Source organism: Mastigoproctus giganteus, chromosome 12 (genome assembly GCF_048544385.1).
Source record: "Mastigoproctus giganteus isolate SK-2022 chromosome 12, ASM4854438v1, whole genome shotgun sequence".
Classification (NCBI taxonomy): Eukaryota; Metazoa; Arthropoda; class Arachnida; order Uropygi; family Thelyphonidae; genus Mastigoproctus; species Mastigoproctus giganteus.
In genome coordinates, this window is record NC_143586.1 from 130088811 (window position 1) to 130116208 (window position 27398).

The 27398-nt window shown below is 38.0% G+C and overlaps 2 protein-coding genes across 2 annotated transcripts in view; one reads left to right on the forward strand and one right to left on the reverse strand.

Annotated features, from left to right (window-relative positions):
* LOC150077420 (uncharacterized) overlaps nucleotides 1-2835 on the forward strand; it is a 34588-nt gene extending 31753 nt beyond the window's left edge. The window contains exon 8 of the mRNA XM_090385896.1: nucleotides 2580-2835. Within this exon, the coding sequence (XP_090242022.1) occupies nucleotides 2580-2835 (256 nt within the window). The remainder of the gene's footprint in view (nucleotides 1-2579) is intronic.
* Nucleotides 2836-9180: 6345 nt separating this feature from the next.
* LOC150077421 (uncharacterized) overlaps nucleotides 9181-27398 on the reverse strand; it is a 39269-nt gene continuing 21051 nt past the window's right edge. Inside the window, exons 4-8 of the mRNA XM_090385897.1 lie at nucleotides 24986-25515; nucleotides 22215-22356; nucleotides 13921-14109; nucleotides 13562-13691; nucleotides 9181-9484 (exon numbers count right to left, since the gene is read on the reverse strand). Coding sequence (XP_090242023.1) covers nucleotides 9181-9484; nucleotides 13562-13691; nucleotides 13921-14109; nucleotides 22215-22356; nucleotides 24986-25515 — 1295 coding nt within the window. The remainder of the gene's footprint in view (nucleotides 9485-13561; nucleotides 13692-13920; nucleotides 14110-22214; nucleotides 22357-24985; nucleotides 25516-27398) is intronic.

Below are 27398 nucleotides of genomic sequence, written 5' to 3' on the forward strand. Positions count from 1 at the left end.
TGGGATATATATCTCTGTGAATGAAATCCAATAAAAAGACCCCATTTGATATACCTAATTGTCATAAATATCTTCCCAAAGGGTAAAATGCCTAATTAATGGAAATATGAGAAATCATCCAAATGGCAATATGAGAAATCACGCAAATGGAAATCATGACAACCAAATATACATATTATTGCATTTACCGAAATGACAAGTTAACGTAATAGTATTATGTACTGTAAATCAGTAAAATAAGTCCTCAATATTTTGTTGTTCCTCCTGGAGCTGTAATTACAGCCTTGCGACGATCTGACATAGAGTTAGTCAACTTCTGGATATATGCTTTCCCAATTTCGTGGTACCAAACATACATTTTATTACACCCTTACAATGCTCTCCTGCAGCTGAACCTTACTTGTTGGCTTCTTACTTGTATGAGCAAATTAAGACGGCATTATATACCAGCAATTTTCAATAGGGTTCAAATCTGTTCTGTTGCCGGCCCAGTCCAACACAATAATGCCAGAATTTCTGAGCCATGACTGCACCTTAAGGTAGAAAAACGAGGGAAGACATTGGTGTAAGAATGTTTTAAGCCTTGTGGGACAAGAAGACAAACTCATCATTAAATCTAAATAGCATAAAACTTACCAATTTTGCTGTGAGGCATAGTGCTGAGTCCTGTTGAAAAATGCGCTCTGAATTGAGACATATGAGTTGAAACACGAGAATAGGAGATTAATATTACTCGGTTCACCAATTCAGACGAACCAACAAACTGACTGAGGGCGGGCGAGTCATCCCTGGATTTACCATCTTGTCCTAGCAGGATGCCAAACTAGTGTGTTGAATCTGAGCCCCTCACCCACTAGATCCTCCTTTTCTAATTTCCAGTGGTTGCTCTGGATCCTATGATGTTAGCTTGGAATCAAGACTGGGTGTTGGATCCCAGTGATGCTACTCAGATGGCGAGTAGCATTTATGAGAGGTCCTTCCACCATGTACAGATGCCTACGTTGAGAATTTCGAACTTACTTATCAATACAAGATTGTTGTGTAATGATAATTAGGGAGGGCTGGACAGATGTTTATATAGTTCTCTTTCTAACATAGAAACAAAATTCCATTCATTCATCTGTAATTGCTTGTTTTGGCGGTTTGCCTCTTTTGATGGACAAGAACCCGGAGTTTCCTTGTGGGGAATTGCTATCTCCAATGATACCGATTAACACAGGCACAAAGTGAAGAAAAGCCCACAGAAGTTCCTCATATCACGGGATTCGAACGCTGGCCTTTTCAACCTAATGTGCTATCTCCAAAGACATCATGCTCTGTTAGATCGAATGACAATGAAAAAATTTCTCCTAATCAATTCTCAAAAACTAAGTAAAGCGTCTTATAGTCGTTAATCACCAATGCCTATTCATATGTATGGAATCCAGTAGACATGTTATAACTAAATGAGAAAAACCAAATTTGTTTTTCGTGATTATTTTCAAATAAAATATACCAGTCAATGACTTCCAGGTTATATTCATGACTGCATATGTTTTAATTAGATGAATGCTAATTTAATAAAAAAAAACAATGTTTTATTTGTTTTGCGTCACCGCTATGCTAACCCCAATGAAAATGCGTCGAACCTATAAACAGTTGTTCTAAGAGCCCGGCTTGTCTTTTCATTGAGCAAAATCCAACAAAAATCCCTAAGACTAGCTAACTGAAACCTAATGAGTTCCTCACGATTAGACTGCAATTCATATCTCAAAAACTGGATGAAGTTCAGCTATCCATGTTATTCTTTTCTCTCCCTTCCTAATCCTGAAATTTCGCATTGACACTATCAGATTGCTAGTAAACGTAGCTGCTTTAAAAACAGAAAACTTCCTATAAAATAGGAACAAGCGAATTACCAGTATTCCTAAGAAAGATAAATACCACACTTTCAAGGAAATTGTGTCTCATGATGGTAGTATATACAAGAACCAATGTTCTTCGGGAGGCGTACCGAATCAACTATCAGCATAATGGGGTGCTTAATTCGATCCTGAAGTTATGACGATTTGGTGTGAAGTTCAAAATTGTCTACTCGTATGCAAATAAATCGAATTACCAGGGCACATTGACTGAAGGCAGACTGTATTGGCTGCACACGTATCGGGAAACATGGCAAACACATCGCAGTTTCATCATGCACACCAGGACCACCGGTGCTTCTTCCCACAACGCACCCAATCTGAGTAAATAAGTCACGAGCACGGGATAAATCCTCAGGCAGGGCTCACTATGCAAGTAGCATGGAAATGGAACATAGAAAGCAACGCATGGTGCTGACATGTTTATGATTCCGTGAAACGAAACTCAAGAGAACAAAAATTTTTGATAAAGATAAGAAAATTTATAGGGGATTTAATAGATTACATTTTATTTCAAGATAGGTAATGTAAATCTCGCATGTTTGATTGTTATTTATTATTTAATATAAGGCAACGCTTCATAATAATTGTACAGTATATTTTGTGTACATACTGTATATGCAAGTGCATAGCCTCTGTAATATTCTTTTCTAATAATCTTTGTGGAATTATTTTCAGCAACTTCCTGAGGAAGGAATGCAGTCTTCCACAATTCAGAGAAGCACACGAGGAAATTCTTCGAAGGAAGGAAGATCTCGTCATAATAGTTTTGGGTGAAATGCCATCTGAAAATAATATGGACTGCTATTTAGGATCTGCCCAGTGTGTAATTGAGTGGAATGATAATTATTTCTGGGATAAACTTGTAAATTATTTGCCAGTTATGATACCCAGAAGAAAGGGAAAATCGAGCTCATTAGTCACTGTCTTGTGATTAGAATAAAAGTATTTTTCGTTAATTGATAAGTAACTTTTCTAATCGGACAATTAAATTTTTACGTGTAAGTAGAATATTGTGAATATTTAGGCTTCATTTTAATTACATTATGGCGTATAGCAAAAGTGGTTAAAAACTATCCTTGCCCTATTTACCCAAAATTAAATTTTTTCCTAAAAAAATTTAAGCAACTTTGATGGCCCAAATCCCTTAATATATAGTAGATGTGGGGAGGGGGGTCTTTCAGTAAGCTACCTTGTTAATGCTATCATTAACTGATATACATAATGCTATTGAAAACTGCAGGGTTCTTTAAAAATGTTTGTCTCGGCTGTGTGACTTTAATGGGGTTTTGGAGTTCCGGTCTTTTTTTTTTTTTTTTTTTTTTTGCGGCCTCCCAGGCCTGGGCAGCCTGTGAGCGGAATAGCTGGCACCCACTGGTATTGTCCTACCTCCAGTGGGTGCGGGATTTTGTGCGCTTTGGCATGTAAGAGGATAAAAAAACCCAGATCCGGTTACTCGTGCCTGGGGACGGGCACCAGGCAGCAGCTGCCCAGGTATTGGCTGCTCCTTTGCAGAGGTCCTACATTCAACACAGTCCACTAGGTGGAGATGTGCTATGCCTAGGGGCCACCCTTGATACCAGGACACACACACACACACGTATTTTGTACTGTGTTTCCTCTACTGTAGATCCATATACTTCGCCTAGTGAGGCATGCATTACTGACCACTTGGGGTTGCCCTTTCTATCGACCCCATACTTCTGTCTTTTCTCCAAGTCCTCAGTCTTCCCCTACTCTGACTAATACGCCAGCGTAAACCCCACACAACTAATCAGAATTAACGATGTCTAAATTGAAACGGCAACCACATCAACCTCGCCTGGCTTTTTCTAAACTTGGTGTCCCCTGTTTTATTTTAGGTCCTAGCCACTGAAATCTCAGAAACTAGGTGACAGGGCCTGCCTGAGTAAAGTTTTACTGGTGTACCTGGTCTAGCCACAAAAATAAGCAGAAAAATATTCAGCCAGAATTCATAAGTGACTCAATTTTGTGCTACATGAGAGCCATCAAGAATGAAATCATCTCTCACTGCATTGAACATTGGCAATATTTATGTTATGTAAACTATGATTTGTAATATAGGTGTGGCGTAATGTAAATCAGTGATTTCTCTTGTTAAAATTTATTTTTCAGCTGCATGACTTTTCTAGTTTTTCTATGGGCACTCATTCTAAATTAGCATCTATAGTTCCAGCTCTTTCTTTCAAAACAGTCCAATCACTTACCTCAACCAGTCAACATCCAATCACAATTCAATTGCATAATCAGTAAATTAACTTTCCTTCATTTTTTTGAAACTTTTTTTCCACCTGTATTTCCTGACAATTACAATCTACAGAAATTCAAATCTGAAGTCAACAATTATCTTCGTCTTCTCAGATTCTATATCAGATTCTTCTCAGACACAATACGAGTACTGCACATTGCAATAAAATTTCATATTTGGGGTTACATTGAAAATAAATAGTAATAATTTCATCCATCATTAAAAAGTTTCAAAATCGATTGAAAGGCAACCTATTCATAAGAGAGACCTTAATTTTACCGAAATAATTCATTTGATTATCTAAAAACAGAACAGAAGATGCTTGTACGCTGTACCCTTAAATCCACAGGCAAAGGAAGTATGGAGAGGGAAAGGGAAGGAAGTCCCGTCGATTAGTCAATTTTTCTGAGAAGTAAAGCCATGACTCAAGCGGATCTGTTTAAATTAAAAATGTACATCAGTTGCAAATGTTTCCCAGTTACGTCTCAATTTAAGGTAGTTTGTTACAACACTCTGCAGTGTTAGTTAAGAAAGGATTCATCGTTGGATACAAAAAATTCCATTCATTCATTCATTAGTCAGAGGATTAAGTTATGTGAGATTACTCTACTAGATTAAAGAGATTTTTCCTTTCCATTAAATCTGAAAAAAAAACGCCCCATATATTGTTAATCGTCAATGCATCTTCGTATATATCCATCCATTTGACACTAAATAACTACCCATGGTGTAAAAAAATTATGGAAGTCTCAAAGTTTCGAAACTGTATTTAGACAGTTGGACAGACAATTTGAGTAGTCGAGACCCACTCAAGTTGTCCGTCCAATTGAAATAACTATCTGAGAAGAAAAATCTAAAATAAAGAGAAAAGCCAAATTTATTAAATATTTACAGAGCCATTTCGTAATTATTTAAAAAAAAAAGTGACTTACAGATTGTTCATTAATGCACATTTCATAATTAGATTGGCGCATCCAATTTCCGAGGGGTTTCCGAAAAGTAAGGTAACATTTTTCTTAATAAAGGTGAAAGGGAATGAGATGAAATGCGGTGGACAGAAAATCCCGTTAATAACGTTCAAAAAGACCGCCAGTGCAGTGTTGCGGTACTGTCGCCTCACAGCAGATTCCAGTTGCAAAATGGCGGCTACTGTGCGAGTGTCATCAAAAACAGGTGTTCGTGAAGTTATTCGATCTTTTCAAGCAAAATGGTCTTCACCAAGTGACGTTCACCGTGAACTGATGGCTGTGCATGGCGAAAAGGTGATGACAAAGAAGCAGATGTGTTTTTGGTGTAATGAATTTAAAGCAGGCCGTGCTGACATCGAAGATCGACATCGGGCAGGCAGGCCTTCATCGAGCAAGACAGAAGACAACATTTCGCGCATTAAGGGCATCGTTCTTGAAAACAGGCGAGTGAAATTGCAGAAATAGTGAACGTGAGTAAGTCGACTGTTCACGATGTCCTTGGCTTTCAAACGGTGTGCTGCTGCTGGATACCCCGACAATTGTCAGAGGAGGACAAAGAAAAACGCATGGGGATGCGTCTGGAGAACCTGTTGCAATACAACGACGAAGGAGAGGATTTTCTCGCTCGCATAGTCACACCAGACGAAACGTGGGTTCATCACTTTACCTCGCAGAGCAAACAAGACTACATGACCTGGAAACATCCACAATCTCCTGTGCGCAAAAATTCAAAACTGTTCCCGTGTCCGAAAAGTCATGAACACAGTTTTCTGGGATCGCCAAGGCGTTCTGTTGGGGGATTTCTTACCGAAGGGAGGAACAATGAATGCACAGCTTTACTGTGCAACGGTGGAAAAACTGAAACCCAACATTCGACGCTAACGACAAGCGGCGTGATTTTGTTACACGACAACGCAACTCCACACACTGCCCACACCACTCGTGAGTGGTTGCGCCGTAATCGTTGGGAAATTCTGTGACATCCCCCCCAAAGCCCAGACTTAGCGCATTCAGACTTCCATTTGTTCCGCCCTCTGAAAAAACACCTTTCAGGAAAACATTTTACCAGGGATGAGGAAGTTCATCAAGCAGTGCGATGTTGATTTCTGCGTGTGGGCATGGACTTCTTCAGTACTGGTATTTATAAACTGATCCATTGTTGGGACAAGGGCATCAATAAAACTGGAGACTTTGGGGAGAATTTGTGTTTGTTCACTTATTTCTCGGTGTGTAATTTCAACTTCGTACTATTAAACATCATCGAGAGAAAAAATGTGTTACCTTACTTTTCGAAAACCCCTCGTATTACATAAATTAACTTTTGTTTTGTATTACAGCTATACTACCTTAGGTGGCATTGCATAGTATCTATAAATAACGCGTTTCAAAGTGTTTCAGAAATTCTCATGCAAAACTTCCCTTCCCTGACACCAGCTATCTTGCAATCTCAAATGGTCTCTTCCGACGGGATAAAGTAATAATTTGCCTATTACTCTCACCATCTTCCCTTTCCCGAAATTTGACATTTCTGGTATCGACACTATCTATTTGCTCTTGAAAGAAGTCAGCTATGAAAAGGGGAAGGATGGTAGCTAATTTTCTATGAAATAGGAACAAGCCAATTTTGACTATTGTGAGAAAGAAAAATACCCTTCAGACCATCTCACCCAAGCTCTCTCTCTCTACCAAGAAGTATATTCCTTGGTAAAAGGTTATCTGTTTCTTTTGTTATCAGCCTGTTTAATTAGGTACAAATTATAAACATTATGGCAATCTATACTTAAATTTAACAGCAAACAGGCAAGGTAACACTAGCCCGACAGAGGGCTTTGAAACAAATAACACAGAAAATGAGAGCCAACCAAAAAATCACTTGAGTTTAGTGTTTATATTATATATAGATGTGCAAAAGAAAGTTTATGCTGACATAAGGAGGAAAGGATAAAGAAAGTGGTAGCCTCAAGTTACCTCGAATTACTCTTGAGGTATAAAAATTTAGAGTTAGAGAGCAAAAAGCAAAGAAAATAGCTTCTAATAAAGGTACTTGGGATATACCCAGAGCGTAACTGCCCGATCCTTCAGTAAGAATTTAAAGGATGGAATGTAATGGACGACAAAAACAGGATTATGATAAAGAAATAAGTGGTAATTTTTATTGTAATAATCTTGGTAATTTTCATTGTTTCATTGCTAAATTTCTTTAATACAAATTCTACAAATTGTAATTCTATGTTTCTTTATCATAATCCAGTTTTTGTGGGTTACATACATCCTTTAACTTCTTATGTAATAATTGAAGCGATCGCCATCAATGCGACATTCTACGATGAATCCCCGGAAACTCAACGTTCAGCCACTGTTTTGGTTTGATTTCTTGTTGTATGAACGCATTTCTTCGATACCTATTCCTGACAAGTACAAGATGGGTATGGTTCATTTTTCTAGAAGGAAATATCCCACGGGTGTCCGGGCACGCTTGGCAAATACAGTGGACGAAATGTAGAGTTTAAAAGTAAACCACACTGTAATCTCGTAACCGAAATCTGTGGGCCTCATTCCCGAATGTGAGAGAATTTCGACAGACTCGAATCCTAAAATTTTGTCGAATTCCTTAAAATTAACACTGACTCAACGGATGCTGAAAGAAATTCATTTCTTTTCGATCTACATGAGTAAAATTCTGGAAATGAATATACATATTATTATGATTGTATCCAGCAAGCCATGTCTACTGCATTATTCATTCATCGGGAATTAAATAGATTAATTAATAACAAATTATAATTTGTAATCTTATCTTCCAACTAAGGTACAGCCACCTATAATAACTCTTCAACTCAGTTAGTTACAGTGCATGTTACACAGAGTGCTACCTTAAATCTCCATAAAATAAACGCACATTTAAACTTATTCATTTCAATCTCGTCCATTAAATCCAATACAGTGAATCCCCCCCTCTCTAAAACCAATCGACTTAGTACAAAAACTTGTCCTTTGAATAGGTTGTGTTTTGTCTTATGTACGACGGCGCCCGAATGTTAGTTCAAATTCGCCGGTCCTTTAAATAATTCATTCTTACCACATAATCTAGTGTTATGTTAAAAATCATTGATTACAAGTTAGTTTAAACGATTTCTCACTTACGTGTTTTCATTCCGCCATCTGTATCTTCGGCTATGACAATTCCGTTTTTCGTCAGTTTCAATTATTCCCTTCCACCAATTTTCATTAAAGTATCTCTTCTAATAACACATTCTCTTTAGTACAAGAGGATTGTTCCAGGTTAATACACCGCCTATTTGTTTCAAGTCATATTCATGGCATAGTCAATCTTATAAATCTGTAGCACCACCCATGCAGTTCCACACTGAGATATATACATGCAAATCAGAAATACAACCTCAACAAGTCCACAGAAGGCTTGATTTACCATATTTTTCCGATGTCGTAATATAAGTAAAAAATTTCTGCTTACCACAGACATCCCATTAATTAAACTTTGTTAGTGGCTTCTTTAAGTATAAAAATATGCACTACTTTTAAAGTAGTTCATTCTTCGTTTGAATTATTATGATTATTCATACCGATAACATTTACTCACATCCTTACAATTCCCTCATGATGTTTTATCCCCCACTTATATTCAAACGCTTATATGAACAGAGACTTTGAAGATATTTCTATTTTTATTGACTGGTTCTTCCTTTTTCTGATCACGACGTAATATCCTTCCCCATTTAAGATACCCATGTATCTTAAATGGGGAAAGGCAATATAAGGAACACGTCAGTAGTTGCACTTTACAACGTTTGTTATTGGCCGCCAGAGAGAGTGGAAACCTTAAATATTTGAAAGCAATTAGGTGTCAAATGCAAACTGTATGCATAAAGTTTTTTTACTAACGAAAAGTCTGTTTCGAATGAAATACAAGAGCAATATTTAATACGATTTATTTTCGAAATATTATCTTATGTGTAAATTAAAAAACAACTTTATACAGAGCATGTATTTACAGAATGTGAAAACAAAGAGTATTCTCTCACTACTGCAAATGAATCACCGATCCATCATTTTCATCATCATCGTTACTACTGAAACAAGAAAAACAAGTCTTTCTTTTTTCCACTATTTTTTTAGGCAAAGCGTACACGAGTTTCTCCCAAAAATACTTTTCTCCCCACAACAGAAAAGTAGTTGTTTCTAAGTATGACTTCATTTCCGGATCGAGGTTGTCCATGTTGATATCCCCATATCTCACTACAATTAAGTAAGGATAGTTCACTTTCAGATTGTGTAGATATGCTGTTTCAAACTCCATACGGCACCAAGAACTTTCCAGAAAATTCCTGCATCGAAGATAATTAAAAAACAATAATGATATTGCAAATAATTCAACATTAATTTAAAAAATATATAAAAGATAAACAACTAAAAAACTTGAATCTAATTGCGATTTAAATTGAAACTGTTTTGTTTCTAACTTAGCTTAAAATACATTATATTGTTGTTGTTATTAAAGTTTAATGGCACAAGGGCTCAGCGACCATATTGCGTCTGTTCATAATCTCCTGGAGACTGATATAGGAGTTAATTAAAAGTGATTATATAAGTAAATTTGTTTTTACTATTCTGCTAAGTTGGCGCTGTTTTCTATGAGGTGGTGTAGTACTAATGGTTCGGATAAAGTCGACAGCGGTTTAAGGACTGCAGTCCTGTCAAAATGGTAATGAGAGAGGTCTATTCTTAACGATTTGTTTTTCAATTAATATAGTGTGGCAGTGCACACCCTATTGAGGATCCTTCCTCTCCCGCAAGAAGAAAGAAATGAGCCAGACAAGTGTCGCTAATTCATGTTCTAGCAAGAACAACTTCTTGTCGATTCTTTCGAAAAATGGAATTCCACAGTTGTAGTAACAGTTAGCCATTTGTAAACGCAAACAGTAAACTGTTTGTGTTTACTGTTTATATACAGAACCTCTATATAGTACTGGCTGACGCGGTGTTTTACAGCTTTATCAGCATTTTAATTTCTAGGAATTGGGAGTACCCTGTAATCCAGCAGAATTTTATTTTTATTCATTGGCAAATTTCAGCACGACATATTGCAGATCTAAGCTGGGTGGCATGACCTCCCTGGATAATATGTTTCCATTTAATTCCATCGAAATATTTAATAGACCATCCATAAACTTTCGAAAGTTATGCAAGGACGAAACTTACAGATCATGCTCCCTTGCAATTATGTATGCCCTCGTGAAGCTCTAAGTGAGATTATTTCGTAAGGTCTTTCTCTCAGATGAAGTCCAAATCTATATGCTGGGTGATTTTAACTGCAGATTTCCCAATTATGATGTTCACATTATTAATATTTCGCTTTTTGGTGATAGTAAGTTGAGCAGTTTTTTATTTGTTTATGGAGGTAATTTTCAAGATGTTGTATAACTGTCGGTTGGAGATCCCTATGGTAGATTGGAGAGACTGGGGGCATTTTAACACATAATATATGTTCCAAATGGTAGGGTAAGCTTCTGTTACGAGGATGAAGCTGCATGCTTCTTGTAGAAGGGCGATGACATATGCACTACTAATTTAATCATAAAATTTTGGAATCCATCAGGGCCAGTGGTGGATTTGTTGGGAAGACTGTTGATGACTTCATTAAGGCCTTCTTTTGAAATTATTATTTTATCCAGTGAGGTTTGGTTTGATGGTGGCTGAATTAATCTGTATTAAGTGGAATTGGGCAGGCAAGGGCTTGGTTTCGAGCGACTTCGTCCACTCGAGGAAGACGTCGGTCGTCATGAGGAACTGTTGGTTTTTGTTGGGATAGATTATTTTCCCAGTTTTCATTCTATAGGAGATCCAGTAATTCTGTGCTTTTCTTCATATACATAGAAAACGTGCCCGGTGTTTTTTCATTGAGGTGGTAGTGAACTAGATCTCGTGCCTTTGCCATTTCCAATTTTCTGTTTCTTGATGAAGGCGTGTTTCGCGTCATATTTGAACTCTTTCTTGGTCCTGGAACACAGGCGGACGGATTTCGAAAACCCCTTCGCTTGAATAACTTTATCTTGAACAGTCTTCGCCCTTAATCGGAAAACCAGGGTTTAGATGAGTAACGAGATTTTAAGAGTGGAATACAGTAATAAAGGATTTCATTCCAACAAAGATAATTTCACTGACACAATAGGATCATCTAGACAAGACTTCAATTATAGCTCGAATGCAGCATGGTTTTCTTAAGGGGAAGTCTTCTCTGACCAATTTGATTGGACACTATGATGTGGTCACAAAGGAACTGCACTATGATGTGGTCGCAAAGGAACAACGAGTGCAAAGTAGGGCAACAAGATTAGTGAATGAAACAAAGGCTTAAATTTTGCAAATTACAGGGTCTGAAGACTAGGCAACTACAAGATTATCAGATTGAGGTGTATAAAGCCTTGAATGGTTTGAGCATGCTCAGTGCTGATGAGATTCTTCCTCTTGCTCAGAATAATCGCCTGAGAGGGCATAAATTCAAGAAAGATAGTTGTAGGATGCGCAGAAGTTTGTCTTTAGCAGTGTGTTGTTGATTGCCGGAACAGACTTCCATCTGTTGTTGTAGAAGTTGATAGCTTAAATAGATTCAATGCAGCACTAGATAAACATTTGGAGCGAGTGGAGGGGCGAAATTAGATTCATTTATTTTTTATTTTTTGGCCGATACTATATAAGCTTGCTTTCTTGCATCATGTGCCTTTACTAATGCTAATGCAGTGCAATCTGAGCAAATATTTGCATCAAAAGAATTACAACAGTAATCCAACCAAGGAAAAGTATAGTATAGAAATCCAGTAGATTATCCCATTGTTATTCCTATATTGCCAAATGATACGAAGCTGAGAATGGCTCTGTTGTTGTTGTTGGGATTTAGGAGCATCGTCAACTAAGGCCATGTTGCTCCATGTATATTGTCTGTAAATCGAGTCTGTTCTGAGGTCATTTTCTGTTTTCCGGCCGAAAAACCCGAGTTTCCAGGAAAAATAACCATGCTACCCTTTCCTGAAACCGACTAACTCAACCACATTGTGAACAATATCAATAAAAGTTCCCCCAGACATTGACGGGATTCGAACTCGGGTCTGTTACACCTGGTGTGGGGTGGAAAAGACCTCTCTTTCACAGTCATTCGCCCACGAGGGTGAATGGCTGTGAAAGAGAGGGACTCCATTGGAGAAGAAACCAATATAAAGCTAATAGCTGATTACTAAAATGAAGTTAACAGCTGATTTTGGAAACCTGTTTAACCGAACTGGTATATTTAACATATTTTTCAAAGTGCCAATTTAGTCTTATGTATTTATAGAAGTAAATACAAGGGGAGAAACTATTTCGTCCTATACAGCACAAGAAGTAGTATAATTTGCAAATTCAGTTGTGTTATCGTGTTGGGAGAAAATTATGAGTCATGGAAACGAATAAGCTCTACTCTGCGTACGAATCTCTTTTATAGATAGCTGAAATGTTCTGGGTCCTAATAGAGAGAAAATCTAGATCATGGTGAACCTCATTCCGTCTATCACCTTAACTTAGATGCCTGTTAAAATTCAAATAAGGAAAGGTTACTGGGCATTTTTGAAGCTTATTATTCATAACATTATGACATTCCCTTCGGCTATCATGGGTAAAAGAAACATCGGCAGTACAAAATGGCTTGATGTTTCTTTAAGGCAAATGAGCATGGAGGACCTCTTCTCCCTGCCCATTTGCCATGAAATGTTGAAGGTGCACTCACTTTCGTATTCTCTGTCATATTATCTCTTGATTATTCAAAATTACGAAATTCAAAGAAGCGCTATAATCTGGCTTTCACCTAGATGTCCCCCCCCACAAGACTGTTTCAAAAATTAGAAAAAAAATTTTATTTATTGGTTTCCATTGAAGAGGATTCAATACAAAAGGAGAACTGAAATCGCCTATTACAAAAACGACTATTTCAAAAGGAATGAATTACTGAAGCAATGAATTCCTGAGGATCCTTAAGGAAAATAACAACATTAGGGAACTTTCCCTTAATACGAAAAACGTCAAGCGTATTTTGTTTATACAAAATATGTGTTCATGGAACAATTGGCATATGTGGGACTGAAAATCCTCTCTCTAATTTATAGTTGGGGTCTATTCTGGCCGTCTGAGATGGCCAACTACAGCACCAGTCGAAGAGATCCTTTAAGATTTTCTTCAGTAGCTTCAACCCAGACCTCCCATAAGAAATGATGCAACAAATATAGGTTCAAACCAGAAAGAAAATTGCTGTACAGCTGGAAAACAATTACGTCATGTTGAAGCAATTTCAGTATTTATTATTAACTTTTCTACCGAAATATATAGCGACAAGAGCATTAACGAATTGAGAGAGAGAGAATATAATATCAACGTACTCGGTCAAGATAATGATGGTCCTCCTGCTCTTAGATACTGCCTCCACAACATTTTCAAGAATAAAATCTCCAGGACGAAAGTCTCGAAAATGCAGGCAAAGTTTGTAGGGAAGATTTCTGTCCTCCAGTTCTGGAAATTAAAACAGTAAAAATTAGATTAAGAAAAAATAAAATAAATGAGATTTAAATAAATTTGAAATCAGTTGAAGAATTTATTTGTTTGTAACTATTCAAGAAAAAAATTGTCTTAAAACTTAATAGTAAAACTAAAAATTATAAACGTGTCTTGAATTTCGTATTTCAGGTACAATTAGTTCTTTGGTCTTAAAATACAGGTAAGAACAGGGAACATTACTCACTGGGAACCAGTTTTCTTATTATGAATTCGTAGTCTTTATCGCTGTATGATACAAAGGCATCAAATTCTTTCCCCTCTTCGTCTTCTTTGCTCTTGATGAAAGAGAAACCAGCAGAATAAAGAAACATTTTAATTGCCTCTTTGTAGATGAAGATGACGATGCAAAGCCCAGCAAGAAGAATTAAAAAACCTGAAAATAAAAATCATAAATAAAAATCATAAATCATAAAGCATATATGCTGACACTTAGTGTCAGCATATAGGCTTTTCTCCCAAAAATATTCAGAGAACCATTTAACACTTGCGGAATTGATCCGATTGGCTGTACCTAAAAGTGCCAAATACGCACCACAAGTAGCAGTTAGTCTGGATACCAAAATTGACTTAAGAGTTCTAAATGTCGTCCTTGCTTACCTGCCAGGACGGACCTCCGTACCTTTCACTTCTAACTCTTAGTACATTAAATAAACATCATTCTTATTTATTTATTAAAATAATTATTATTATAAAACTTTTCTCCCTTTGTTGGATTTTTTCTGCCCCGTTTTGGTGTACTGGCAGTGCATGAGGAGTTAATTGTGCCGGTTACGATTATTATTGTTATTACTGTTGGTCGAGAAACTCCCTGCCTATCCTACAGGTGTTCAGAATCGCGGCTTTCTAGTGTTCCATATAAGTGTGCTCCGGGAGGCCTATTGCTGCTAGGTTCTTATGCAAGTTATTTGGCACCATGCTATTGCCAAAGAGCCTTCATAAAAAGTTCAGGAAAACACAGACCTAAAGTGGAAGTCAGAGAAATGTGGCATATGGAACAAGTAATCACCGTCCCGATCACCGTGTAAATCCTGAACTTTTTCTTGTAGGTTTTCTGGAAGTTGCTGGTGTTGGACACTGCTATGTCGATCAAGTGATAGCCGTATCCTTCCTGTATGTCTTGTCCGTTATTATGACGCGATCCCGGAACATTTTGTGAGTAGGGGTCTCTAGTACAGCCTGGGATTCATTCTTATAACACAGTACACTTTCTTTGATTAACTGGTATTTTTGTGCTAGCTTCTGATATATTATCCTGGAGACTCGTGTCAGTAACTGTACTCCGTCTGAGTGACCATCCTATACCCCGCGGTGATGTGCTGGATTATTTCTGGGGCCGGTGGAATCGTCCACATGTCACTCCGGGATCCTCGGCGATAAATTTCCTGTAGTTACTGATGTGGGTCCACTTCTGCTCCTGCAAACGCTGTTGGCAAGAAGCCTTATTTGTTTTTCCTTGGGTTTGATGGTTTGATTCTGCAATAACACCTTCCACCTTCGTTCTGCTGGTTAATATGGGTAATTTCGGTTGAGCACTCTGATTGCTAGTGGATTGTTATTCCTTGGAACTGTTTATCTTTATGGAGATTGCTCAGGGCTCTCGCAATGCGTTATAGCAATGCGATAATCATTCTGGGGATGTGATGCTCATCCGTGGACAATGTCTCTTCAGCGATTTCTGTTGTAGCCTGCTTGTCCAGTTCGTTGTGCTGTAGCTGAGTTCGGGATGATCACTGCACAGCATAGTTGTGCAATGATCTTCATCTGCTAAATGAATTAATTGAGGAGGTACAATATTTTCATGTATATAAGATATTGTTAATGTTTGCATATTGTACAATGTCTATAATATGTATAGCGTACTTGCCAAATCTTCTGGCTAGAGGCCACTTAATAAATGAAAAAAAAAAACAACGAAATGTAGTTGCTCATAAAAATTACATAGTCTTGGATGGCGAACATGAATCCTTCCATCTCGTGGAAGCTCCTTCCCCCATCAGCCATGCGTTGGAAGCCATGTTATCTATATAGTTTTGATGGAGCTCATTATATTGTCTGCTGTGGAATACCTTCTCGCCTATCTTTCTTTCTGCTGTCTGTATGAGTAGGGTTTCATTATTGAGGTTCAGCGGTGTGTGCTGTTTGTCTATCTTTCTTATGGCTTGACAGATTGGCGCTGTGTTTTCTTGGAGGCAACCCATAGGATCTCAAACGTCTTCTCTTGGTCGATGAGGTCAATCAAACCCCTCCCATTCTTCCTGCTTCTTTCCTGCTATGCTGTATCTCGAGGGCCGACTTCGGGTGTTGTTAGTGGAAATTAGTCATTATTATCCTGGTCGAGCTCATAATCTTCTCCATCTTGGTGTTAGTCCATCTAAGAGTATGTTAGTGCTGGAACTGCATAGGTGTGCATGACTCTGACCATGTTCCCGCCATTCCTTTTGATTTTAACATCTTTTCAGTCAGGTGGGCTTGATCTCCTTGGGTTTTAACTGTTGAGCCTGTATCATTCTCACATATTTGTAATTCTTTCTCTCTTCTCCTCTGTCATGGCTTCAATCTCCTCACCGGTCTTCAGCTGGTAGTTAAGACCGACTCGGATTTCCTTGATATAGTCCATAGGTCTTGCATTTGTCTAGGCCAAATTACATCTTGATGTGAGTGCTGAACTCTCCGGTGATACGGAGTAGTTGTTGGAGTTGGGTCTTGGTTGCGGCATAGAGTTTTATATCACCTATGTAAGTCAGGGTGGAGCACATAGATGATATAGGGTATATCCGTGCTTGATATCCATCCACAGAACCCACAGTGGACTCAGGGCTTCCTGGAAGATTCTTCATCTGGTGGGTATCGATCTGGTCGTTATTTTCTCGACCTTGATGGTGGTGGTCCTCCATTTTGCTATGATTGCTTCTAGGAAGTGTGTCAGGGTCCAGTTGATTTTGTAGATCTTCAGTATCTCTATCAGCCATCAATAGAGCACAGAGTCGAAGGTATTGCGGTAGTCGATGTAGGCCGTGCACAGGTCGCAGTGCTTCTTGTATGTTGTTGGAGTGGGATTTATTGACGCCAGGGCTGCTATGACCATACTGCGCCTGCTTCTTATAGGCTTTCTCCATAACTACAGCGTGAATGGTAAATTTATCCTTGCATCCTCTGCTCGCGTGCTTATATCCCTTCTTCTGATCGGCCATGATGTTCTGGCTCTCCAAATGGTCTGATTTCTTCCTAGTTATGCAGCTGATCGGGATCTTGTACATTGTTGAGAAACAGGTGATTGGTCAGTATTTTGTCGGATTTGTGGGTGTGTACTTGAGTCAGAGACTCTGGGATTGTGTCAGGGTGCATTATTATCTAGGGGAACTGCTTCGCTTTGTGTGTGTGTGTGTGTGTGTGTGTGTGTGTGTAGCTGAATTTCTTGTAGTAACAGTTGCGGATGTTATTATTCCTGTGGTTCTCCAGTTGTGGGACTTCCTGAAGACAGATCCCGAATCTCTCATTCTGTAAACTCTTGGACGTTCTTGGTTTTCTTTCTTTATAGATATATCCAGGAGGCATAGCCATTATGGCTAACTTCGCTGCTTCACAGATCCCGTCCCAAGAACTCCTTGGATACCTTCTGGTTGGGGGGGGGGGGGTTCGTTAACTTCCAACTCCTCTTGTCCGATTTTCCTGTAGAAGGCTCTCTGGATTTTCATCAATATCCTGTTGTCTATTTTCCTCTGGGTACTCTCCCTTTAACAGCGATTATAGGTCTGGCCTATATTGAGAATGGCCTTCACCTTTCTGATCAGCTTCTTACTGAGGATACCCGTTGGTACTGGCTCAGTTCAGCTATCTTCACTCTCGTCTCTTCTATCTTCTGCTGTAACCTTCTTTCCTAGGCTGGAGGTTCCTTGTCTTGCGTTTTTTATTATGTTCGTCTCTGGTTTCCCTTCCGTTCATCCTGGTGGCGGCTACAGTGGCACAGTTAATGGCTGTGCGGATAGTGTCTAATTTTGCTTCGTTGTTGTTGAGATAATCTGCAATTATTCTTCTATTGAGGTGGTCTGTGACTTGCCACAGGATTCTGTTGGATCTCTGCTTCGGTATGTTGTGGTTCTTTGTTAGGTCCATTCCCAAGAATGCTGCTAGGGCTTTCTTCCACTCTTCTTTTCTGGATATCGCGACACGTCTGTTTCCACTTCAGCTGCTCCGGGTTGTATATCTTGTTCTTGCTGCTCCTCCTCTAGCTCTTCCGCTGTGTCCGTATTCGTTGTTCTTTGTAGTTGGTCGTTCATATCCTGCTTGATTTTTTCGAAGATTGCAGAAGCTGTCAGTTTCTTCTTGACGATGGTCTGTCTCTGGTCTGCTATTCTCTGTTCGGTGACCTGAACAGTTGGAAATCGTTCCAACCAATTCGTTTGTGTAGTTTCCTCCGGTACATTGTCATGTCTCCTGTCTCTAGTTTTGTTAATTTGTGGTATGCTCATATGATTAACGTACTCATTTCAATGCTCCACTTCACGCAATGGCTTCTTCTTCCCTCCTGGCGGTCACTAGCGCAGTTGCACAGGAAGTACTTCCAGATGGATGCGTTGTGTGCAAAGGAAAGGGCTTGCCCTTCAGTTGAGCTAGCCATATAGGAGACAGCGTCACTCGCTCCACTGACGTCCGCGGAAAACGGTCACCGAGTTTTCGAACAGATACTTCTGCCTATGCCTGAACGCGCGTGTTTTTGTCCTGCACCACATTCGATGCTTTATGCTCAACATTTCTACTTCTCATCTTCATCCATCCATCTATAGAGGTTGACCAGTTTCAGCTTTGGCGTACAATGAGGTGGTACTTATGGGAGTGACACCAGATGGCACCACTCTGCCTCTGCTGTCACTTCGACTTTGGGAGAGAAAGGTTTAATGAAACGTCTTTCGCGAATTTTTTTTCCCTCCTCCGCGATTGTTATTTTCCCACTGTAGGCTTCGAACCTGAGTCCACCATGATATTTGTTGTTCAGCGTCATAGCCACTGGGCTAATCGCGCCTCCTTTTATTATTGTAATTATTATTAAAAGTGGGTTCAGTGAGCGATGAAGAAAGCGGTTATGCGTTGTGGCACCCTGGTAATCTTTGCAAACAACGAATTCTGCAGTTCAGGCAGTGGCGATTGTGCCCAATCCGTGGTTCAAAACCCCGGTATAACATCAATCATTTCCTTGAAGTTGCAAATTAACTTTCGACAATGAATTCGAAAAAAAAAAAAAAATGACGCACAGAGATGGCGTGTTGTACTGCCAGCTAATGAGGGTTACAAACACTGGTCTGGAGGCAATGATCTCACAGATAAAATCCAATCGGCTGTTCTTTGTATCAGTGATTGTACCACAGGATTCGCAGCCTGTTCAGAAGAAGACCTTGTTGGAAGTGAGATAGCATCCCACGTTACTTCAGGCCTGAAGCAAACAGCTGCTTTAGAGGAGTGTAGGAAAAAGTCAGCTGCCAACTACCACAGACTGGTCACAACCGTGACTACAAACATTAATTTTTCTGAAAATTTTATATATAAGTTATATAAGGTGACCGAATATTTTTGGGAATAAGGTATACATTTCACATAGTTATAAATACAGTTCAAGAATTATAATTTTACCATGGAGAATTATCCGAGGTAGCAAAGAAGAAAGTAACACTAATTAATAATTCCATAAGAAGTTTTTTCAGGCAGTTGGAAGGTGGACCACCATGTGGGATCCATCCTCTATCAGTTGTTTCTCCCGATCTGTCTCCATTATTTTTTTTTTTCATTGGTGCTGTATTAAATATAAATTTGTTGTTCCACCAACTTAAACTAAATAAGTATTTTTATCATCACCAAGACTAGATAAAATCCATCAAAACTGCTAGACAATCATCTAGGATAATACACAAATTTCAAATTTCTGTATTATCCTGGATGATTATCACAAATGTTAAATATAACTACTACTACTATTATTATTATTTTTTTTAGGCCACCGGATTAGTTAAATTCATCTGCCGTGTTATGTGTCTTATGTCTGTTAATTGCGTGTGTGCTATGGTCGATTTGTCTGTTTGCTGGACGAATAACCCCAGTTTCTTGGGGAGGGAACCTTGCTATCTACGCCTTAGACCGACTAACTCAGCCACGGAGTGAAAAAAGCCCATTAAAGTTACTCGCGTCATCGACAGGATTCGAACCCGGGCCTTTTCCACTCAGTTTGGGGAGGAATTTGATATATAAAAATGATACTGAGATGTGGTGCTACCTCCCAGAAATTAGTTGCTACTCGTATTGAATCCTTAATATTTTAGACCTACAACCATTTGCACTACTTTCACAATAGTTATAGCTCTATCGTCCGTAGCTTAAAGCTTTTTTTTAGCTCTGAAGTTATCAGGATTTAAACAAATACATCTGTTATGTTGTGGGAACTTTCTCCAATTCGATATCAGCTCAAACAGTAAGAGAGTGCTTAATTATTCGCCGGTCAATGAAAGGTCAGTGATCCCTGGTCCTTGAAGGTAACGGCACTCACTGAGAATGTATAGCAATATATTTCTTTTTCTGTGGAAGTGCCATTTATTTGTAGGATAAGAGTGGGCAACTCGTCATGACTTTCACAATATGAGAAGTAGGATGCATTGTGTGCAACTTCTGTTTGCCCTTATAGCTACGAAATGAACGATAAATTGCACTAGTTATATCATAATAATAATTATTAGTCGTATATCTAAAAGCGGAAAAAGCAAAAGCATTGAAAGTCTACAAGCCAGTTACTATTCACTGTAAACTTAAAAAAAAAGAAGAAAACTTTGGGTTATTCTCTTTCTCTCCTCAAACAAAGTTGTTCTTGAAATTGGCCACCCCATTTCCACCCTTAATCCACACTTATAATTCTGCTTTAATCGTATTAAAGCAGCACTAAAGGAAGCACAATAAATTATACATCGTTTCTCGGACATCCTGTGGCCTATAACCTTCTGCTTTAATGGCGAACCTTTTACTTAAAATCGCTTATCAAACCTGACTTTCCCAAACAGAAAGAACAGGGTACTCATAGAGGGTTCCTTCTTTTGTGTCAGTTGCGAGGACATTCTAAACACAAAGTTTTTTCGCTTTCAATGTGGAATTATCCAGAAAATCCATGAGACACCAGTATTAACGACAAAAGGAAAAAACAAGGTTTTAATAGATCACTTATTCTCAATGGCCACTTAGCTATTTAGCCTTATCTCTTCGGAAACTGCTGGTTCTCAACTTCTCTTCTTCACGTACGTCTTAAAAAATAGAGCCATAATGGCCACCTGTGCTAGGATATAACCAGTCATTAAAGTGGGCTATATGAGGAGTAATTTATGAACTTATTTCGTAATTCATTTCACGCAGTTACTCATGAGTTGGTGTAGGGAACAATTTCGACATAGTTTATTTGGATTTTAGCAAGGCATTTGACTTGGTCCATCGTGAGAAGTTACTGTATAAGTCTGAACATATTGGGTTGGGATTACTGGTAAGATTCAAAGGTGGGTTGCTCGGTGGCTGCAGGACAGAAGACAGAGGATTGTGATTAATGGATATTCCTCAGATTGGTGTAACGTCAGAAGTGGAGTCCCTCAACGATTGGTTTCTGCTGTGGTACCAATCGTTGAGGAACTCAACGATTGGTTTTTGCTGTCTACCAATCTTTTCTTCGTCTGCAATTTTGCAGACGAAGAAAAGATTGATAGACTCGTTAATGATCATTGCCAAGCAGCAGCCCTTCAGGATGACATAAACAGACTTCAAAGATGGTCAGAAGTGGCAGCTATGTTTTTGTGCTGCTAAATGAAAAGTCTCACACTTGGAGAATAGCAACCACCAGATAAATTAGACGCTTGTTGGGATTGAATTAAAAACAGTGGAGGAAGAGGAAAGGAATCTGGGAGTTAACGAAACGGGCAGATATAAATTTTTCTGAACAGTGTAACCATGCAGCCAGGAAACTCTATGGTGTCCTATCGATGATTTTTCGATCGTTATCCTGGAGGGGATTTGGAGGTCATAGTTCCACTGCATAAGTCAACTGTGAGACCACATTTGGAATATTGTGTTCAGGTTCGGAACTCTGCTCTGAAAAAAGACATTGAACTTCTTGAAAGGGTCCGAAGGTGGGAAACTCAAATGGCAAGATCGGCAAAAGGACGACCGTACAAGGAAAGATTCCGATTATGTTGGCTTAGCAACTAGGCACCTCAGACGTGACCTGATTGAGGTATATAAGGGAGCGAGGTATATAATTGAGGTATATTGGGGAGCCATAAATTCAAGTTAAAAGGGTTGATTAAAAGGTGAGGAGGGAAGCATATATATATATATATATATATATATATATATATTTTTTTTTTTTTTTGCTAATGCAGAAAAATCCTGTGGCTTCTTTGTACTGATGGTGACTACTATTATTATTATAATTTAGTTTAATTAAAAGAAATTTCACGTTACCTATAGTACTAACTGGAACTGCTATTTTCAGGATTAAATCATCAGGACAGAGATCCTTTTCTGTGAGACTATAAATGACTCTATTTCTATTATTTTGATTGGAGCTGGAGTCAGCACATCGTGTATCGTTTATATCGGCAATCTGGAAAACAAAAAAATCTATCGATTATGTCTTTCAGAGGTTTACTTATTTTTATTAATCGATCTCAATGTTTCAGGCGTAACTACCCAAACCATAACAAACACATAAATTAATCTTTACTTGTCCTTTTTATCAAAAAAAAAAAGATAAACGTCGCACATTAGTAAGAAAGAAATTACCCCTTCATGGAAGAAGCCAGGAGGAGGTTGACGTATACTAAAAAATAGATAATGAATAGTTAAAATAAGAGTGTATTATTGATCAAAGAAAGCTAATGTAAGTTTGCAGTATGCAAACAGTTACCTGTTAAGGACCTGGCTGTCGATAAACTTAACATATTTACAATCTGTTAATTTTTAACAACGCAACCTGTGAAATAATTACGTAAGCTGATGCTCTATAAAACAAAATTTAATTATGCCCACTATTACAGCAGAAATTTATAAACTTGAAATTCTTATACACAGAACCGTTTACATAAACCAGATGAGTGATGCTGCGGATTTTTGTACTCTTTGTGATGTAAGAGCTTATAGATTTTAGCAACATATTGTGTCGATGTTGGTATACGTTTTCGAGCAGTTATTAGACAACAGTAGATTGAGCGAGCCACAGTGTGGTTTGTTTCGTATAGCACGCATTAGCTGTCAAGGTCAATTTCAACAAGCCTTAAATTCACTCCGGTGCTTCGCAGATATAAACCTCTCTGCTATCCTCAATCTATTAGTTTTCATTCTCAGGAATTTCGTACCTCTTTAGGCTGGTGGTGGATGGGCCACTCGTACAGCTGCCAGAAACGTAGTGATGACCAGACTTCATCTCTACTGATGTTATCAGTCATTTTCGGGCAATAGTGTGTGCTAAACGCTGTAGTTAAAGTTCTTCTGCAAACTGCTCGGTCCTTAATTGATGGAGAAGATGGTGGTCATTATTTGCCCACTTCAGTAGCAAGAATTACGCACACAAACTGTACAAACTGTACAAATTGTGGAATTCTTTGTGAATTCCACAATTTGAAATTTAACAATTCTAAATATGCAAAACATACTTTTTTTTATAAAAACATAGTTATTTTTTTTTACATGTCCTTGTGACGAACGACAATAAATTTGAATCCTCCTTCAGAAAGAAGAAGGAGGATTATAGAATCATGCACAAAAGCTGAAAAAATTCGAGACGTGTCTTGCCCGTATAAGCAATAATGTGGCTAAAAGCCTCTCCATGAATGAAACTTAATGACATTTCATTTGCACTGAGAAAAAGTTTTCTGGAAATGACCAGTGTACTCAGACCTGTATTCTTTTCAAAATAACGTTTCGAATGCTTTTGAAGCAGGCGAAAAGAAAATTCGAAGGCTCGTATTCATATATGAAGCGTTTCTACAGGCTTGGTAATGCGAATCTTATTCGAAGTTTCAAATCTGTTATTCGTACAGAATGTCCCGAACATTTTGACTCCACTACCAAAAATCAAGAATGTACCAGATTTTTGAGTATTTGAAGTCCAGAATTACTACGCCTATTCTTGATCGTCCTAGAAATGGTGGACCACTGAGTAGCACATCACCAGCTTGAAACCTCATGCAAAGTTTCTTTATTGACTCTAAAGGTCATTTTTCTCTTTTCATTTTGTCGAAACGCCGAATTTTGGTCACTGGTGCAGGTGTATGTCATCTGCACTCGCTGTAAGATGATACTCCTTGAAATCACTTCTAAGAACGTAGAATATTGAAAACAAGCTCTGAAAGTTGATGCTGCACAGAATCATCTTCAATGTAAATACGACGGCTATCCGCACCTGGCTGAAATTGACACATATACTTCCGTTATAACAATTTGTTCTGTTATTTTCCAGAATTATGAGGGCCTAAATATTGATGATTATTGACACAAAAATACATTTGCTGAGAATTTTTTCTAAAAGATTGACGATAATGAAAATTTTACAAAGAAATCATTTGGACTCATGAAGAAGCGATTTCTAAAGACAATGGCAACGCCGATGGCTGTAATTGTTTTAAAGGTCACATGATAATCCGCGCTTACAAACTTTGTAAGCTTACAAATCAGTTAAATGCTCCCAGTGTAGTTTATCGCCGAAAAGGTAGTTATATTCAGAAAGACTAGATTAGACTCTCTTTTTGTTTTTTCATTTTGAGTGAATTACCATTTCAGAGAATTATCTTGCAAATTTACAAAAATACACTTTAATGGTATAACATTTTACGCTGGATAATGACCGGACAAATTATTCTCGTTTTCAGAGAATTCCTCGAAGAAAAATTCTCCAGCAAATTTCGCTGCAAACCCACTACACGACCTCAAAGGTAACCAATTTAATCCTTGCAGATTTATTTTCCATGGGAATTAATTGAAAGAAAAGGTGTGGAAAGAAAAGACCCATAAAGTTAGATCTTTAGACATTCAGTAAATATTGCACTGCATAAATTTTCTAAAATTGTTCTCGTGCTAATGACAAAAATATGTCGTCGTGCACATAAAAGAATGTCTTTTTAAAAATGAAGCATAAGGACACCAATTTAAAAAATATATAATGTGGGAAAGTATTTGATTAGTTACAGTTTAATTTTGCTTTATAATATATAATTATGCAATAAAATGTTACTCACTTCATTCTGCATATCTATTACCCATTGTCTGAAATCGTTGCTACTGCAATCACACGTCCATGGATTGTTAGACATTGTGGCATATTCTAAAGACATTTCTTTCATGGGCGAAATTGGTAAACTGGTTAATTGGTTATTTTTTAACTGCAAACGGACAATTTTCTTAGAGAATATTGGCGCGTCAATAGATGTGAGATAGTTGTCTTCAAAGTTTAAAGCAAACAGTTGTGTGGTCGAAGAGTTTAAATAAGAAATCAGCTGAGGAGGCACAGAGGTTAAATTTCGACCGTTGCATTGCACTCGGGTAATGTACGATATAGAGGAATTATTCTCGATTCGCATGCATTGGCAACTGCATGGCTCTGGGCAGCTTTCACTCGTCTCTGCAATATCAGAATAGTCAAGTGATTTGAGTTGCCTTCCTTCGCGCCAAAACGGAGTGGCACATACTGGATTGTCAGGGATGATCACAGCCTGCTCTAGTGCTGTTAATGTTGGATACAATGAGCAGTCGCAGTTCCAAGGATTGTCTGCAAAGAAAAATAAATAAACTTACTCAACATTCATTTTCTTTCAGTTTGAGTGCATTTAATTTTGCTTTAGCTATCGATTATAATATGAATGTTTCATTCCATAGTGTATTACTATAAGGCTAAGTAAATTTTTTTTTTTATTTTCCCAGGTTATAATATGATGCATTAACACGTGAAGACGTTAGAACAAAGGAAATGAAATAAAATAACAAAACTGACGATGACCTGTTTTAGAGACTTGGTGCTCGAAATGGAAAATTCACTAAAACGAAAGCTTTTCAGAAAATTTTCGTCCATCAACAGAACGAAAAGCAGTTTATACGTATTCGTGACATTATCGACGAGTATGATGAATTGGAAAGGCGTTCCTACGTTCCACTTCAATTCCAAGTTCAGTTTACAGTAAAAACGTGGTCAGGCCATAGGTTATCCTAGAACAGACTTCAACTTTCAGAAAAATTTTTCCAGAAAAATTTTTCCAAAAAGTTTTCCAGAAAAATTTTTCCAAAAAGTTTTCCAGAAAAATTGGAACGCTACTCATCTCACCAATAGGGGAAGCCTTGATAACGTCTTATTTCGTTATAACTTGTTTTAAGTTTATGTTCTGTTCTGTTCCAGCAACTATCTAAATGGTTGATTTGTTGATTTATTCTGAAGGTCACGAATATCAGTGCCTGAAATTGTACGTTTTCTGTGGTCGTTTTGCTTGTTTGCCTATTTGCTTTTTTGTTTTCCAGAAACCGTCGTTTCCGAGAGAAAGAACCTTGCAGCCCTCGACCGAATAACCCTCTACCATGTGAAAAAAAAAAAATCTTTAAAAGTTCCTCCCGAAAGACGAAATCCAATTATAGGCTTTTTAAACAAGATGTGAAAGAACAACAGCGACGATCCTATTCATTCTTCTAGCCACAAAAGAAAGAGTCCTAACTTTGCATCTTTAAACCCAGCCAACATCCAGCAATCTTAACAAGGGTAAATGTTGAGGTACCTTAAATTTCAGCAAGAAGCGACTTTTTGCCAGTGTCCATTGCGTTAAAAATAAACTGTGGCCCCAGGGGATATCAAAATTTACGGGGAAAAAATTAATAAATACCAGTGAGTAAAATTAATGAAGCTTACTCTCCACTTCACTCAAAGACTACTCAAACAGGGCAGACTGAAATAGAAATATCGTGTCTTAATACACTAAGATACCCTGTACTTGGTTTGTACTGGATTGTAAAAAAGAAATGTAGTATAATAAATATGCCTCAATTTGTGCTCAATTAAGCGAAATAAGTATTTTTATAAATCCAGTTTTCTGATCTCTCTCTCTAGTAGTGATGTACCGTAATAAAGATAACGTTACTATTGTAGAACATATGTGTACTTAAATACAGATGACATGCTTGTACAATAATTTTGTAATATATCCGAGTGTAATTTTTTTTAAGGCGTTTAAATTCTGAAGCTAACTATAAGAATTTAATTGCATCTCTTCAAAAACAGACAATTGAATTACAAAGACGGTTACTGTTGTTTTTTTATGTTGAGAGGCTACTGTTGTTGTTGCTCAGTTTGAGATTTAATGGCGCAACAGCATGCCTAATATTGTGCCTGTTCATGTTGCTGAAGGAAACCCATATGAATTAATTAAAGGCGATCGTGCGAGTTCGCTTCAGGTAACTGGATAATTCAATAAAGTTGGTATTATTTTCTGCGATGTCGTGTAGTTCTAATAGCGCAGATAAATCTTAAAAAAGGTACAAAGGCTGTAGTTCTATCAGTTTGGCAGTGTGGACATCTGTGTGGATGTACTTCACAGTTAAAAAGGAGTGGCAGTGAATGCACTGTGGAGAAACTTCCCCCCCCCTCGTGAGGATAAAGATGCATCAGACGGG